Here is an 18,324-nt window from a genome sequence, read left to right on the forward strand (position 1 = left end):
TTGGGAGGCCAAGAGCAAGGAGAAAGTCAACTGCAAATGGCAGGAGCATTAGAAGGATTGGTGTACAGAGATATCTTTAGGTACAAGTCCAGAGCTCCCTGAAAATGCTTTTTAAGACGGTAAAGATGGGGGTTTTGAGCACATCTCTGAATAGTTTTCTCCAGCCACTGTGCAATCTTTTCCCATCATAGAGCTCAGGTCAAGAGTAGCTGTTTTGGTAGTCTGGTGTTGCAAACAATGTTTTGCACATGAGCCACCAGAGTTTAACTATAGCCTCAGTACAGAGAATATTAGTCTGAGAGAGGACATTGTACTAAACTATTTGCTGAACTTACTGTGGAGTGCTTCCAGTACAGAATTATTTCAGGAATGTTGTCTGCAGGATGCAGAAGATGATAATCTCGCCATTCATTCCAGTCAATTGTCATTGTCCCATTTTTATCCATGCTATTTAAAAACAAGAGAAAATATATGTTGTGGTTTCTGAATATTCAACTCTTTTTGTTTAGCAGCAAGTTTTGACTGATATAATTAAATTGTTAAACACTAGATTTTCTCATACTATAAAGTGCTGAAGGAGGTTAGGAATAAAATTGGAAAGTTAAGGCAATGTAGGCTCAAGTCTGTGCAGGGACATTATTTCAACCTATTTTGCAAGGGAAGGGTGAAGCTGCATATGATGGATACAAAATGCTGCTTAGCTATTTCAATGAAGTAAAAGCAGAGAAATAGGCAGACATAACTGGTACTTACTAAGCAATAGGGCCCCAAAGGTGCCCTCTCCAAATTCTGAAGACAGAAAGCAAAAGATGTAGAAAAATAGCACAGATAAAGTATTTTGTACATGTAACAGAGAACACAGAACAACATGCTGCAGTTCTTATACAAAAAAAAAATCAGCTTTTAAAGTTTTTTGTCATCTTCCTGAAAATCACATAACCTATGGCGATACGTACTTTGCAGAAACACCATATCACTTTGCTAAAAAGAAGCAAGGATGTCATTCACACACATAAGGACTGTCCAAAAAATGTCAGGAATAGGAATATGGATTTCCTGTTAAATCAGACAATTTTCATTATACCAGGCCACGCAAAGTGTATAGAAGTGTGTATGTGTTCAGAATAAAAGCAAAATTTGTATTAGACAATGAAGTAGCATCAGTACGTCATCATGTTATGTAACTGGATCATCATGGAGTTCCATTTGTAAAAAATTGGAGGTAGTGAGTGGAAATTAAAACAATAATATTACATGTTGTATTGCCCCACCACGGTAGCAACTACTTAAATTGAGTTACTTATATTTGACCCCAAAAATTTAAAAGAAGATTTAATTTTCCCTCAAAGGACTAAATAATGGCCATCAGACAAATGTATATTAAAATCATGAAACAGATGCTTCAGTACAGGATTCCTTTCTTGTACCTCTCAGCTTTTTGACATTATCTGGTTTATAACCAAACAGGGAATACAAGGAAATAAACACAGCAGAGAAATTTTGTGCAATTAAATGACAAGAAAACACCACATATTGATAATAATGCTACAGATAAGTTACAATTATTACAATTCAAAGGCAAATGCTTTAACAAGTAACTCACCGTTTCAGGATCTTCTCAGCCTGCTGTTCTGAAATATGGACTCCAAGGTCACGCAAAGACTGCATGATTTCTTGTGCATCAATTTTACCTGAAAATTTAAGAAAAAATCTGAATATACAGTACAATACATTGAACATTATGAACACTCACAAAGGACATCACTAAAATATACCCAGGCCATATTACAAGCTCAAATATAAAGTCAATATTATATTGTACAAAATTTAAGACAGAATGTTTATTTCACTTAGATTATATATTTTTAAATTACTAAATTGCACACAGTTGTAGGAGGAAAAAAATTAGTTCTTACCATCGTTTTTTTTATCTAGGCTTTTGAAAACAAGCCTGAGTTTCTTCTCGTGATCTTTTAAATAATGAACAAATTCTTCAAAATCAAGTTGACCATCTAAGTCTTTGTCACCAGCTTTAACAATTTTCTGTCAAAGACAAAATTAAATCTTTTATTTTTCAGAAAGACAATAGGAAAATATGGTGATTGGAAACTACTTGAATCAAAACCCAACACATTACTACCTATTATGGGTGAGCAACTTAATGTTGAAAGAGAATCTGAGCCTACACACTAAACACTTTAGATAGCATTCTGACTAATGATCCTTAATGGTTTGGTACAAGTGGCTTAATAATAATATTTTCATTATAATCACATTTTTCAGCATTTTTAAAATAGATTCTTTCTTGTTTCTGACATACTGTCTTACTTGAAGAGTTAGTGAGAAACACAAACTACTTGTGAAATACTAATCCTCAATTACAAACTTTGAATTGTAGTGTGCATAAATGAGCCTACAGGACATCAATAAATCGAAATTCTATCAACGGCTGACATTCGCATTGTTGAATCACAGTCCATAATTTAAGAAACCGATGTTGATGGTATGTCCATGTTATTATTTTGAAGAAAAGTGACAAACTGACTAGTTTCAAATTTTCTAAGATCGACATTCTGGAATTTAACTGCCCCAAGCTCACAAAATCCCAAATTCAGCTGATTTTCTTCATGTTGTGCAATGATTACTTTAACCATTTTGGTTTTAAGACATTGAACCATTCAGGGCAATCATGCCACTGATATTCTTGACACTATATTTTGCCTGGTGGAAGACTGATCAATAAAATTTGCATTAATGGTTCTTTCACAGTTCCATAGCCAACTTAGATCCAAGCTAAGTAGCCCCTCCACAGACAAAATTCCAGTAAGTGAAGCAAGCTATTTAATTCCCCCATCCCTTCCAATGTACATTTTAATATGCTGCATATTGATGCACATTTTCTGAAAAATGAGTGAAGATGCCCATACCAAATATCAAGCTCCAACAAGAATCACGTGCAGGGATCAAGTTTCTTACTGAACTGAATGGCATGTCAGCTGATGGAAGACAGCTGTCTCAGCAGATGCCAAATCAGGCAACTATCTACACTTAGAAGCAAGTTAACATGAGATGTACAACATTTTGAAAAATGTTTCACTTGTGAGATAAAAAAAAAGTGATAGCAGCTCAAGAGATTGGAATTACTTGGCCTCAATTTTTACATATGTGCAGTAGGGTCAATAGGAAATAGTTTTCCCTTCAGAAGCATCAAAGATCTGTGTAATGCATTAGCATAATGCCAAACAGAACTTTGCAACCTATATCACTAACATGGAGAATATATATGGTTCAATTTGGAAGTATTTTATTTCAAGGCTTCAAAGCAGTTGCATGTCAAGAGTTTACAAGAAGGCTAGACTGGTGTAGAAAGTACCTGCATACCTTCAATAAAATAAAAAAGTCAAGCATTTAATGAATCTCAACAATACTGTATTTCATTATAACTTCCTTGCTCTTGTACTCTTTACCCATGTACGAAGTCCATAATTATTACTTTTAAAGAAAACATTAACTTTTAAAGCATTACATGCACATCTTCAGATCTTAATTCTTAGATCCTTTTCAAAATTACATAGTTTAGTTTACATTGTGCTTCTTGTTCTTATAATCAAGACAATACTTCACATTTCATAGCATTGTTTTTTTGCTGACCACCAACAACTATGTCCTTAAAAGTCCATTAAAAATCCTGCTAACAGATCACCAAGCCTCCACGTTTTATATCCTTCAGGATATGACAGCTTGCAATAATGATAAGACTATAAGCAAGACTCTTAACCTCCCAAAGCTTGCACAGCTGGAAAACTGCCCAACAATACTGAAGTGCTGAAACAAGCTCAAGCTCCTAAAACTTAAGAAAGATCCTTCAAAAACATTAACCACTCTAGAATAGACAATTAGGATTTACCTCTCTCCACCGACGATAGGTCATTAACTCATGTGAAGGGATGAAAACACTGAGCCTAAACAACGATTTTAGCTCAGCAGGCAGCCGTCCTGATTCGAAGTATTCAAACTCTCTTTCCACAGTGTCCAGAACTGGTATACTTAAACATAGGCACAGCATACTGGCCAAAATATACAAACTTAAGACTTACAAAATACATAAAAATCAAATTAAAATTATTGCAATTATCTAGCAGCCTCTGAGACGGCAGTGAAGTACTGCGAGGCTGACACTTAGAACTGGAAGCCATCCACGTCACTTATAGCAGAGTAAACTGACCTTGACCTTTCATGTCTCCTGAGTATCCAGACTACCTCACTTCTCACCAATCAAACTTTTAAGTTCACTGCAGATTAGTAATTAAAGATCCTCTGCCAAGTTTCAGAAACAAAGTAAAAAAAAAGGTTGAAAAATTAAATACTTTCACATAATACTGGACTAAATATAATCCATTTAGAGAGTATTGATTACATATCGACCAAGGATTTTTTGGCGGTTCTCCAACATTATGCAAGGACATAATGACGTTGAAGCACACGTAAACAGGTGAAGTTCACCAGTACATTTACTCCACGTTCCAAGTTCAGGGAGTTCAAGACATTATATTTCAACAAAACTAACCATGAACTTTATAAATCCAAGCATGTGTCCACAATTACCAAATGTTTACATAAATGCCATCAAACAGTACAGATTTGGGCACATAATTGGTACAGTGATCTGTGCACAGAATAATATAATGCACTAAAATAAAATCCATGACACTAGCAGTAATGATACTTTTCCTGAGACCAAATTCATCAATGCTTCCCCCTAGGGCAGACATGTTTCAATGGGTATGTTTCACTTATTCCCATAAGGTGTGTATCTCACAAGAGGTTTCTAGGCACTAATGAAATTGTACTCATTACACTATTCACAAGTATCCTCAAATATCCATATTTTACACAAACACAACAATACGTATCCTGAATCTCTGCAGAAAAATCAAAATTGGACAAACTAAGCAAACGATTTTGACACTAAGAATAACAGTTCCAAACCTAGCAGCACACTCAAAGAACATTTCTGAGCTTTTAATCTCAAAGGATTCAAATTAAAGCATCTTTCAGCTCACTCTGGGTTAGTTGTCATGAGTTCTTCATACAGGATAAACTAACAAAAAAAAGTATTCAATCTATTTTCAAATAAAGGAGCCTCAAAATTCCAAGGAGTTCGACTACTGCTCAGTAGGAATTAGATCAGACTTCTAAGACACCCCAGGACAATTATTGCCAGGCAGTTCCTGGTGACAATGTAAGTGGATCTAATTCAAAGCAAGCAATGGACGTGAGGTGGGTCGCACACGTTTGAATTTCCTCTGGCAGACTATGCAATCACTAAGGAAACATCAAGTTGTACATGTGTACATTTGTACCACTCAAGCAGATATCCTACGATCACTATGAACTCCAGTCGAAAGCAATGCTGAAGAGCAGAGATGAGAACAACACATCAGGATTACTATTTGTAGAATGATGAGGCTCTCTTTCATCCTAAGGTCTAATGAAATCATGGCAGTGAAGCAGATTGCACTTCCATAGACAAAACATTATCAAGGAGAGAAGAGAATTTTGCGAAAAGAAAGCCATTAAGCACAAACTCAATCCCTATTCAACAGTAGCTACATCTTCCTGGACAGATTTCAATTATATTTTTTGCTGCTCACAGTCAATCTTTTGACTTTAGAGTATTTCAATTGCTAGTACTTTCCTCAATAATAAAAAAGAAATCTATTTAACCCCCATTTATTCTTACCATCATAAAGATTAACCTGTGACCACTTGCAGTTCAACATTTCACCATGAGAAACAATTTATTTACATCAATTGTGTCAATTCTCAACAATTTTGAAAATTTCAAATGTTATATGGTCTAAATATTTATTGGTAGCATTTATGTCATTGTAGGATATGTTATTTCTCAGATCTATGCTTTCTGATATAAATTCTTGGTTGAGATTAGCCAGGATGCACAGAAATAGAGCAGCAGGCCTGATCAAGACTGCATTGTAATAAATTCCATTTATACTCCATCCTTCTACTAATGCATAGAACTTGGAATTCAATAAATTTACCCTTTATATTTAATTCCTGAATTGATTTTGGTCAACGTTCAGTTTGACTCCTACATCATTTATACTATCGAACAAGATTTAGATTTCACTCATAACCCAAGCACCACAAACTTCCTGACAGTCAGGTGCTAATTTATATTTCATTGCAGGAGTAAGTTTTTCGACATACCAAAGTGACAGCAGCAGCTGTTTTACTCACGAGTGGTCATGTTGGCCATTGTTGTGAAGTGGTTCCCAAGATGAGCCAGCCAGAATTCTGTGGAGTAACTGAATACCCATCGTTACTTTCAAATACACAGATCTTCCCCATGTGCATAAAGTTTAACTGCAACAATGAGGAACACAAAATAATCAAGAATTAAGCATGTCATTCCTTACCTACTCCTCTCACCTTGGTCATAAGATATCCTCACACTGAACTTGACAATTTCTTTTGGAAGTGTTTTTTCACATTAATGCCAAAAACAAAGTTTTGATGTTCTAGTTGATGTGAACTAGCTTTCATCTCATGATGATGCAGATTTGTTTTTCTTAAATTAATTCCAGGATTTGAGCAACACTAGCAATTTATTGTTCATTCCTCTTGGATAGGCCATTTTGTCAATGAAACCTGTATGGCAAGATGCTCCTGGAGTTCCAAACTTAGACAGAATATGTAAATGTATAGCAATTTATCCAAAAGACACTGTACAATTTAGAACAGAACCAGGAAATGACTGCATTTACAATTGTAACCCCAAATGGAGAGAGATTTTGGTGGTGTTGCTGCTAAGAACACTTCACAAATTGCTTAGATTATGTGCACCATGGTGATGGTATGTTGCCAACAAACCAAGCAATCCCATGCTTGGTTTCTAATAGTTTATCTATTTATTTATGTAGAGCTACTGCATGAGCAGGCCCTTCCAGTCCAATGAGGCTCGCCACCCAGCAACCTACCCATTTAATCCTAGCCTAATCACAGGGCAATTTACAATGTTCAATTAACCTACTAACCAGTATGTTTCTGTACAGTAGGAGGAAACCAGAGCACCCGGAGGAAACCCATGTGGTCACAGGAATAACGTACAAACTCTTTACAGACAGTGCTGGAATTGAATTCTAAACTCCAACAGCCTGAGCTATAATAGCGTCACACTGACAACTATGCTACCATGAGCGTTTGGAGGTGAACACATCTGACACATGGAAAATTTTCCTTCATTATACAAAAGACAGATATCAGGAGCATGAAGTAACACTGGGGACCAAGGAGGAGAGTCACATGCTCTGACCAATGTGACTCGGTGAGAGGAATTTCCATAACATCAAAGCAGAATTTAATCAGCATGCCAGCAAGGAATACTGGTAAAACTGAAACCAAAGGACATCAAAAGGGAAAATATTCCAATGGTTGCAGTCATAACTCACACAGATGAATAGACAAGATGAACAAATGTGGTTGTTGGAGGTTAGTTATCCCAACCCCAAGACACTAAAGAACCAATTATTCAGAGTAATGTCTAGGCTTGCCCATCTACATCCAATTCCTTAATGGCATTCCATCAAAGCTCAGAAGTACAGATTTCTACCTCTGAATGCATATTGGTTAATTACATTTGCAATTCCTCAACAATGGAAGTAGTTCATGCACGAAGACTTCTACAACATTGAGGGAAGGGCAGAACAGGGACAAGTAACATTAATGCTACAAAAAAAATGTTACACAATGAACGTCATAAAGACAATCTAATCACTCCTCTTAACAATGCAGAGCACCCCACCCTCAATATCCTTTTAGGCCCATTAAACAGAATATTACTGTGTGAACCACAAAAATACTGTAACCACAAGAACAGCATATCCTGTGGCAAGTGACTTACTTGGAAACACCCAAAAGCTCTTTAAATATATTGACGAGACACACATCAGGAGTGCAACATCATACTTTTCACTTGTCTAGCTAAGTGCAGTTCCAATGACATTCAAGCAGTCTGACACTGTTCAAGATCTTGTAACCAATCTATCTCCCAACCATTCATTTGCTCCACCAGTGGCTGGAGTGTACACCATTAACAACACGCATTACGGTAATTCCTGAGGCTGCTAGAGCAATAGTTCCCAAACCTGCAGCATCTATCAAGGACAGGGGCTTCAGGCACATGTATCACTACTTGCATAATTCCCTTCAAGTACACTATCCTGACTTTGGAGAGATGTACTGAAGACTCTTCCTTCATTGTCACCAAGTTAAATCCTGAAACTCCATCCCCAAGAGCACCAAGAGAGTACTTCACCAGCACTACAGCAGTTCATGAAGGTGATTCAGCAACATCGTTCAAGAATGATAAATTCAACTCTTGCCAATGATGTTCAGATCCTGAAAACAAAATGAATGAAAGAAACATAACAAAAGCTTGTATCAGGTCTAACTATAGCCATTAACTTATTCGTCCATGAGTGCAGCCATAAGTTGACATTCTTTGCTCATTTGGATAACTCACAAGGTAAATGCTAGCCATATTCTGGCAAAAGAGCAGCCAAAAGGCACATTCAGAGCACACAACAGATTTATCAGTTTGTTCAGCTACTTACTTCAGCAGGGCATTTTAAAGCCAACTACATAAAAGGTAGAGTCAAGTACATGTCAGACTGGTTAATAATGGCAGATCTTTATTCCCAGAAACATTGGTGAACCAGTTGTTGTTTTAAGATAATCCAGTACTTTCCTGGCTACCAATAAAGCAGCTACTTTAGACCCAAATTACTTAAATAATTAAATTTGGTATCTACAGTGTTTTCTGGATGACTACCCCAGCACTGCAAGTTCTGTACTACTACATTCCAATCTTTGCACCATTATATCCTTGATTGACATAGGCAGCATTTTAGGCTACTGAATAGTTTAAAACTCCAATAATCCGATTGTTCAGCATCCAGAGTGCCGGGGGCAAGCACAAATGGAGCTGAAGTCAGGAATACCGTGGGCCAGGAACACAAGTAGGTTTGCAGCCAAAGCCAGGATTTGGTGTCTCACTTCAGTTTGGCAAGCTGAAATTCACTATTTCCTGCTCTTTTTTAAATTCATCAGATTCACTGGGAAAATATATAACTACGTAACATACTACTAATAAAAAATGTTGGAATATCATTAATGTTGGGATATCTAATAATCAGAGGGTGGTGGGTTATTGAAATTTTTCTGCACCTGAACTCTTTGGTGGCATACTCAGTAAAATTCTACTTTGGTTCCAGTGACACTCAAAGACAAGATATTTCCAGTAAGGCCAGATGTTACTGGCTTATCCACATATAGTTTGTTTTACAAACAACTTGAAAAACTACAGATGCTGATATTAGCAGAGGAACATTAAACAGTACCATCATGTTTTCCTTCAGATGTTAACCTGCTTACGTCAATTAAGTTCGTCCAAAATACCAATGAAATCTAATAAATGCCTTAACCTCAGTTAACATTAAAAGCTTTATACTTTTAAAGATATTCACGCCACTGAATTCTCCCCTCAGCTTTTCTTATATCAATACCTTTATGTTTGAATTTCATGAATTTCATGATGTCCTTTAATACCATCTGGATCAATCACAACTAGGATGGCTAAAAAGAAAGCATTCTTACAATGGATAAAACAAACAAAAGGACAACTTGCAGCTGGAGAATCAAAAGTTACCAAAAGCAATGAATTTAGCTGAATATAGCCAAGTAGCCAGATTAAAATATCAAAAAGAGATCATCCAAATCGATATTCCAAATGGGCTCTCTTTTGAATATAGATAATTTCCTTTTTGAAAACTTCAGCTATCTAAATACCAATATGAAAAGGAATAGACAGAAAAGTAAAAGGTCACTCCATTTCACCTTTACACTATTTATCCCCACACAATTAGTAAGTACTTGTTAAACATACTCATATTAACAACAGTCACTTGTTAAATAGAATTCAAATCTGGCTGCTTTTTTAAATGCTAGAGATTTTATTGAATAGTAAATGTTGGTACCAGCAATAGTTGGACAGCTTCATAGACGAACTATTTCAATACTCTAAGCTTCAAGGCAAATGCAATGTTAGCATTGATTTCTAGAGGTACAGAAAATAAGAGCAGGGATGTGATGTTGAGGATCTAAAAGGCACTGGTGAGACCACACTTGGAGTATTGTGTGCAGTTTTGAGCTCCTTATTTCAGGAAGGATGTACTCACATACCACATGAGGAATGTCTGGCAGCTCTACGGCTGAATTCCCCGGAGTTCAGGAGAATGAGGTGGGTTCTCACTGAAACATTCTGAATGTGAAAAGGCCTGAACAGATTAGATATGGCAAAGTTATTTCCCATGGTGGGGGAGTCTGAGACAGAGGGCACGACTTCCAAGATTCAGGATTTTGAACCAAGATGTGGAGAAATTACTTTAGTCAGAGGGTGGTAAATCTGTTGAATTTGTTGCCATGAGCAGCTGTGGAGGCCAATTCACTGTGTGCATTTAAGGCAGAGATAGATAGGTTCTTGATTAGCCAGAGCATCAAAGGGTATGGGGAGAAGACAGGGGAGTGGGGATGACTGGAAGAATTGGATCAGCCCATGATTGAATGGCTGAGCAGACTTGATGGGCCGAATGGCCTACTTCTGCTCTGATATCTTATGTTCTTAATCAACAATTGACATGTCAATACTGAACATACTGTGTATTTAAGAGAGAAGGAGCATGTGCAAGGATGGAAGCAAAACAGAGAAATTTAACTGAGGAAAGTAGTAGTTAGAGTCGAGCAATCAATCCTATCACAGAAAGCAGTGAAGTACAATTGCATACTTCCACTTTGAAACATTTTTCGTTCCACAATCTGCCCATTCTTTCTATTACCACCAAGCCAATGCAAGAGACATAGGTATGATGTAACTGCAACCACACAGTTAACTAACCAAGATTTGGAATTAATAGTTGAAGATATTTAGAAGATATAGGCAAAATGAAAAAGGGAGGCAGGCTAATACTGATATTCAACAATAGGACAAAAAGCAGTGGTGGGGGGGGACGCAGGGAGAAGGATCTTAGCTCAAAAATCACAGAATCAAACAGGATGGAGCCAAGAACAAAAGTATTGGTGAGAGGTGTACAAGGACCCACAAATAGTAATGCAAAAAGTAGTATAAAGCATGTAACAAGCAACACAATCATGAGGACTTTAACCTGCATATAAACTGGGCAAACTAAATTAGCAGTATGGTGCGTACAGTGTGGAGGGGTACTCAGTTCTTGGAGAGTGAGAGATGGTTTTCTTGATCGATACGTTGAGGAACAATAAAAGAACAAGCTCCAGTATTACGTGACAAGAAAGGATTAGTTGGTATCATGTTAATTAAAAGGCTCTTTACAAAACAGCGATCACAATATGATGACTATAGGTAACAAAATTTAGCTCAGTGTGAAATAAATCTGAATAAAGAAAATTATAAAGGCACAAGAAGAAAAAAATTAAAAAGAACAATGATAAACAAAATCCTTTGTACAAAAATTGAAGTGTCTATAGCTCAAACTCTTTAGAACTATAATCATTCAACTTACAGTACAATGTGCAAACAATCAGTCAGACTACTCTCCAGAGCACATCTATACAAGTTTGTCAAAGTTTTACATGAAATGCCACATTCTTTAAACAAAGAAACCCAAAGGAATGAGTCACTGTGAAACATAATTATCTATGACAGATATGCTTGTCTTTAATATTGCTTTTGGAAAAAGTTAAACAATAGCTTAAAGGATCAAAGTAAAATTATTATTAAATTTATGCATATAATGTAATAGCATATATTACATTGAAATTTATTTTCTTGTAGGCATTTATAGGAAAAAACACAATAGAATTTTATGAAAAGCTATAAACAAACAGAATGACAAAAGCCAATATGTAAAAGAAAACAAATTGCACAAGTAAAAATTATACTGAAGAAACGAGCTGTAAAGAGTCCTTGAAAGTGAATCTGTAGATCATAGAATTAGTTCAGAGTAGTGCTGAATGAAGCTATCCACGATGGTTCAGGAGCTTGATGGTTCAAAGTAAATTTATCAAAGTACATACATGTCACCTAATACAATTGAGATTCATTTTCTAACAGGCGAACACAAATACAAAGAAATTCAACAGAATCAATGAAAGACCGTACATAACAAGATGGACAAACAACCAATGTGCAAAAGGCAACAAACAGTGCAAATACAAACAAAAGAAAAAATAATGGTAGTATTTATTGCATCATTTTTTTTATTAAGAACATGAGGTGAAGAGTCCTTGAAAGCAAGTCCATAGTTGTGAGAACAGTTCAGTGTTGGTGTAAATGAAGTTGAGTGACTTTATCTCCTCCAGTTGAAGAGCCTGATAACTGTTCCTGAACCTGGTGGTGTTGGTTTGGAGGTTCCTGTACCTGATGGAAGCAGCAAGAGGAGAGCTGGGTGGTGGACGTCTTTGATGATGGATGCTGCTTACCTGGGACAGTGCTCTATGTAGATGTGGTCAATGGTGGGGAGGCCTTTACCCATCATAGACTGGGCTTTATTCACTACTTTACGTAGGCTTTTCTGTTCAAGGGTACTGGTGTTTCCATAACAAACTGGTGCAAGCAGTCAACAGGCTCTCCATACACATCTACACAAGTTCAAAGTTTTAGATAATATGCCCAGATCTTCACAAACTTCTGAGAAAGTAGAGGTGTTGCCATGCTTTCTTCATAATGACACTTACATGCTAGACCTAGGACAATTTTCTGAAATGATAATACTGGGGAATATAAAGTTTCTGATCCCCTGATGATCCCCTCATGGATCTCCGGTTTCCTCCTCCTGTAGTCAATAAAAATCAGTTCCTTGGTCTTGCTGACATTGAGTGAGAAATTGTTGTGGCATCACTCAGCCAGATTTTCAATTTCCTCCTACATACTGATTCGTCACCGTCTTTGATTCGGCCGAAGACAGTGGCGTCATCAGCAAACTTCAATATGGCATTGAAGCTGAGCTTAGCCTCACAGTCATAAGTATAAAGTGAGTAGAGCAGGGGGCTAAGCACACAGCCTTGTGGTGCAACTGTGTTAATGGTAATTGTGGAGGAGATGTTGCCAATCTGAACTGACTAGGGTCTGCAAGTGAGGATATCAAGGATCCAACTGCACAAGAAGGTACTAAAGCCTAGGTCTTGGAGTTAATTAATTAGCTTTGGGGGGGTTGATAGTATTGAATGCCAGTCTGCTGTCAATGAAGAGCATCTTGATATATGCATCCTCATGCTCCAGGTGTTCCAGTGTTGAGTGAAGAGCCAATGAAATTACATCTACTGTTGACCTGTCAGAGGGCAAATTGGAGCAGATCCAGGTCACTTCTCAAGGCAGGAATTGGCATGTTTCATCACCAACCTCTCAAGGCACTTCAACACAAGTGCTACTGGACAATAGGCATTGAGACAAGATTACCAAGTTCTCAAGCACTAGTAAAATTGATGAAAGCTCTGATGATTGGCCAAGTGACTACTCGGAAACCCCCACTGTTCAGCATCTGGATCACAAGAACCAAGGTAAACAGATGTTGTGATGAGTGAGAGAGTTCAAGAGAAAAGTTAAATCAGAATATTTCTGACCTGCAATTCACTGTCCACCAGGCTTTCAAACCGGAATTAGATAGGCACATATTGGAAAATAATTTAGAAGGAAAAGAACCTAACCGGATTACTTTAGAAACACCTAGCAAAAACATAATAGGCTGCAAGTTTTACCAATTTAACAACAGTAGGAGTCTTCTGTCACAATTGACAAAAGATACAGTGCTTTTCAGAGACCAAAAGGCCACAATTCCCTGCAAACTCAGATGAAATATGGTCTACATACATGATGTTCTTTGGCATCTACATTGTCTGTAAATCCCCTGTGGTAACTTCCGGTTATACTGCATTTGCATTAGAAGCACCATTGTAAAGAGGTATTAACTGACATTAGACATTCACAACAATTTCATTTTCTGGCTTGGATTCACACCCATGGTTTCCATCAGAGCAAATACAGGCGCAGCAAGTGATTCTTCAAATGTGTTTATTACCTCAATGACAGCACAAGTGCCATCCATTGGTCGATGTGAAAAACGGGTTCTGCAGAAAAGTCAGTTTGTTTTTCTTAAATCAGACAAAAATATGAGGCAATTTTGGAAGAAGTTTCAATCCTAGGTGGCCTAAAAGGAAAAGTGACATTCATACAGTGTATTGAAAAAGTATTCAACCCCACAAAACATAGACACCTCAGTACACTAAATCAATAAAAAGTGGAAAAAAATATGAAACCACAGCCACACTGCCTAGGTCAGGCCACCCCTCTAAACTCAGTCACCAGGGAAGAAAAGCATTTGTAAGAGAGGCTATTATGATGATAAAAGTCACTCTGAGTGAGCTGCATAAATTATTAGCTGCAACTGGAGATGAATTTCATGGTTCCATAATCTCCAAGGCCTCTCACAAAAAGGGTATTCATAGAAGAGTGCCAAGGGAGAAGTCCCATCTAAAAAACATATCCTTGGTCTTAAAGACTTTGCAAAGTGTCACTTAAAAGATACTGTAAAGATGTGGAAGATCTTGTGGTCATATGAGACTAAAATTGAACTTTTTGGCCTCAACATTAGATAGATGGATACTTTATTGATCCCAAAGGAAATTACAGTGTCACAGTAGCATTACAAGTGCACAGATATATAAATATTAGAAGAGAAGTAAGAAAATATAAAAAATAAGTTACCTCAAACAATCAGGAGGTAGTGACTTCTTGTACCTTTCTCTGTGTTGATGCTCCGCTCAAGTCTGTCATTTAGGTGCATCTCTCGATACTCGTCACACTAACCAGTATGTTTGATATAAATGTAATGCTGCATATCAGCCAGGTAACATAATCCCTGCTGTAAAGTGTGATGGAGGTAGCATCATGCTTTGGGGATGCTTTTCAGCAACAGGGACTGGAAATCTGATGAGGATTGATGGGAAAATGAACGTTGCTAAATACAGAGAGATCCTGGATAAAAACCTGCTAGCCTCTGCTAGAAATCTTAAACTGAGGAGAAAGTTCACCCTTCAGCAGAACAACAACCCAAAGCACACTACCTAGGCAATCATGGAGTGGCTTCAAACGAAGAAAATTTATGTTCTTGAGTGGCCCAGTCAGAGTCCTGACCTGACCTTAATTCTATTGAATATCTCTAGCAAGACTCAACATTGCTGATCACCGCTGCTCCTCAACTAACCTGACACAGCTTGAGCAATTTTGTAGGGAGGAACAGGCAAATCTTGCTCCATCACGTTGTGCTAAGCTAATAGAGACCTGTCTAAAAAGACTACTGGCCATAACAGCTGCAAGAGGTGGTGTAACGAAATACTGAACAAAGGGGGATGAATACTTTTGAACTGGCGACATTTCAGTTTTTGAATGTTTTAGTTTTCCATGCTTTATAACTTTCCTTGTTTTTTTTAAAACTACTGCAAAAAAGAGGAGCATGTGATTCAGAAATTCATCAAAATCCGTGGTTAGCATGTTCATTTATGTGAACAAAAAACTGGGGGCTCAATACTTTTTTCAAGGCACTGTATCCAAAATAACTATTAAAAATTATAATGTCATCATGACATGGGTACTCTAACCATTTTGGCATCAGTACTGAAAATTTTGATTGCAGTGTTTACTGTGTTATCCTAACACACCTAAAGACAGCTTGTACTGCAGTTATACTAAATCAGTGATAGAGGAGAATGCTGGGGTACAGTGGCAGTGGTGCCAAACTAGCAGACTACAGGTCTCTACTGAGTACCAAAACTTAGGGTGCAAAAGAAAAGTTATGAGAAAATTTGTACACCAGGGAATACAGTTTACTTTTGCCTCTGATGTTAAGTGAGAAGCTTGACAAATTCCTTCCTACAAGCCTGCTGTAGATCAAAAAAATCAAACTATATTTTTTAAGCAAAAAGGTACAAGTTTCACCCTATACATCATTCATCCAGTATCCATCATTGCCAGATAAAATAGTTCCCAACTTCATACTGCCTGCAATGCCCATTTTAAATACATTGAGGCACGTTTCTTTCAGACTCATTCTCATTAACCCAATGAACAAGGCTTAAATATTCCTGCTTTTAATGAAGCTGTGTTTTAAAAACAGTATCGAAACATGCTCCCTATCTTTTGCTGTAGCAGAAAATCTTTAAGTAAATGTTCATTTATGAGGGAAGTCCTGCATTTATCTGAAATGTTTTGGAATTTGCAATTCATCTGGATAATTAGTGATTATTTCATTACCTGAGCAAGTTCAGATTCTCATAAATGTACACAATTAACACAATGAAATGTTTAAATTGTTAGCAAGTTAATGGGTCCTCTTTTCCCAGTCTGCAATTTCAACCCAAGACAAAGTGATGAAGAAGTTCCTATCAGATAAAGTTTTGCTTTGAAGTTTCTCTGTGGGGCAGGGAGAACAGATGCGTTCTTCAGAACTGAACACATGAAAGACTGGGGCTTCATTGTCAAATTTAGACCACCACCTACTGGAATAAATTTGCTCCAAGTTCCTAGGGATGGCATTGTGGGAACTAACAACAAAATGACACCCAAGTCAAAATACTGCACTCAGTTTCACTCGTCCCATCACTGAACTGTTCCCACGACCCATGGACTCACTTTCAAGGTCAAGGACTGTCATGTTTTCAATACTTATTGCTAATTTTTTCCCCATTTGTATTTGCACAGTTTGTTGTATTTTGCACATTGGTTGTTGTCTGTCCTGATGGGTGCGGTCTTTCATTGATTCTATTGTGTTTCTTGGATTTACTGAATACACCCAGAAGGAAATGAATCTCAGGGTTGCATATGGTGACATATATAGATAATAAATTTACTCTGAACTTTTTAATATCTTGTGTCTTTGCTCTCTAGACATAACAACTCATTCAAGGGCACTTGACTGAAAAGAGAAAAGCTTTTGTTTCAAAAAGGTTAAAATTCTACTGCTGCCACAGCTCAAACTAAACTCATGCTTCTGGTGTGTTAGACCAGGCTTCTGTATTACTAGTCTCATATTATCACCACACCAACTAAAAACCTAGAATTTGAGTGAAGAAACCCCTAAAAAGCTTAGGAATATAACAACAGAAAAACACAAATGGGTGTTTAGCAATGCCCCAATCCCACCCATAAACCTATTCCATCATTGAACATCATGACCTCTATAACTACATTTTAAAAATTACTAGCTGGCCCAAGTTAATAACCTTCACAGAACAGGATTCTGTGCATCCACCTTTTGCAATTAGATACAAATCCAAGCCTCACGTGTTAACGAGCTGGCAGTCTTTCTCCCCGTTTTGGTGGAACTTAGCTAGATGATACAAGGTCTACTGTAATAACTCAAACTTTTTCATTATTATCTAGCAAACGTTTTACCTTTATCACCTAAAAGAGCCAAGAGGATATACATAAACACCATCACACCATAGCTCCTTCAAGTCACAATCCATCCTGACAATAAGATTTTGGCCCGAAACACTGACCATCTCCCTCTACAGATGCTGCCTGACGCACAGACTTCCTCCAGCGATTTGTTTTTCCAGCATCCTCAGTCCATTCTGTCTCCAAGGAAATGTGTTACTTCATCCTTAAATACTCGAACATATCATTGAGGAAGTACCTTCATTAGAGACTGCTGTGCATCAAAGCAGCAGATTTCAAGCGTGTTCTCAAGAGCTATTGAGAATGACTATTTAAAACTGGCTTTAAGATCAACACCCACATCCCATGAATGTTCAAGTAAAAATATATCAGCTTAAAGACACGTAGGAACAAAGAGTTTAAATTTGAAATATAAAAAAATTTTCAAGTAGTTTCATAGCTGGTCTTCTATAATAATATGAATAACTGAAATCTATGATTTGCAGTTATAGATTTTGATTATTTTCAAAGTGCAGTATGACTGTACTTAATCAAAAATATTAATATTTTATTAAATTATGAATACTCATACTCAAATTTAATTGCTATTTCATATAATCTGACCAGTAGTACAATGTTTTTTGATATTCAACTATATTCAAATCAATTTTAATTTTGGCATCACATTTCTCCCAACATAAATTATGATGATGCAAGTGCATTTTGAGAGATTTATTATCGTACATGTTTGGTTCCATTAACTTCCACATCTCCAATGATTCCTCCAGAGAACAAACTCAAAATTGGAAGGACACTGGAACCAACTTTCCATGAAA

The 18,324-nt window shown here is 37.0% G+C and overlaps 1 protein-coding gene across 6 annotated transcripts in view; it reads right to left on the reverse strand.

Moving 5' to 3' along the window:
- slc25a25b (solute carrier family 25 member 25b) overlaps window positions 1-18,324 on the reverse strand; it is a 40,883-nt gene that overhangs the window by 10,546 nt on the left and 12,013 nt on the right. For 2 of the 6 annotated variants that reach the window (XM_063073618.1, XM_063073620.1), the window contains exons 2-5: window positions 1,917-2,043; window positions 1,604-1,691; window positions 754-789; window positions 336-447 (exon numbers count right to left, since the gene is read on the reverse strand). In XM_063073618.1, coding sequence (XP_062929688.1) covers window positions 336-447; window positions 754-789; window positions 1,604-1,691; window positions 1,917-2,043 — 363 coding nt within the window. Of the gene's footprint in view, window positions 1-335; window positions 448-753; window positions 790-1,603; window positions 1,692-1,916; window positions 2,044-3,907; window positions 5,574-6,261; window positions 11,675-18,324 lie in introns of those variants that run through there. The other 4 variants (XM_063073623.1, XM_063073621.1, XM_063073622.1 and 1 more) reach the window with 4 other exon arrangements.

This window comes from Mobula hypostoma, chromosome 21 (assembly GCF_963921235.1).
Source record: "Mobula hypostoma chromosome 21, sMobHyp1.1, whole genome shotgun sequence".
NCBI lineage: Eukaryota > Metazoa > Chordata > Chondrichthyes > Myliobatiformes > Myliobatidae > Mobula > Mobula hypostoma.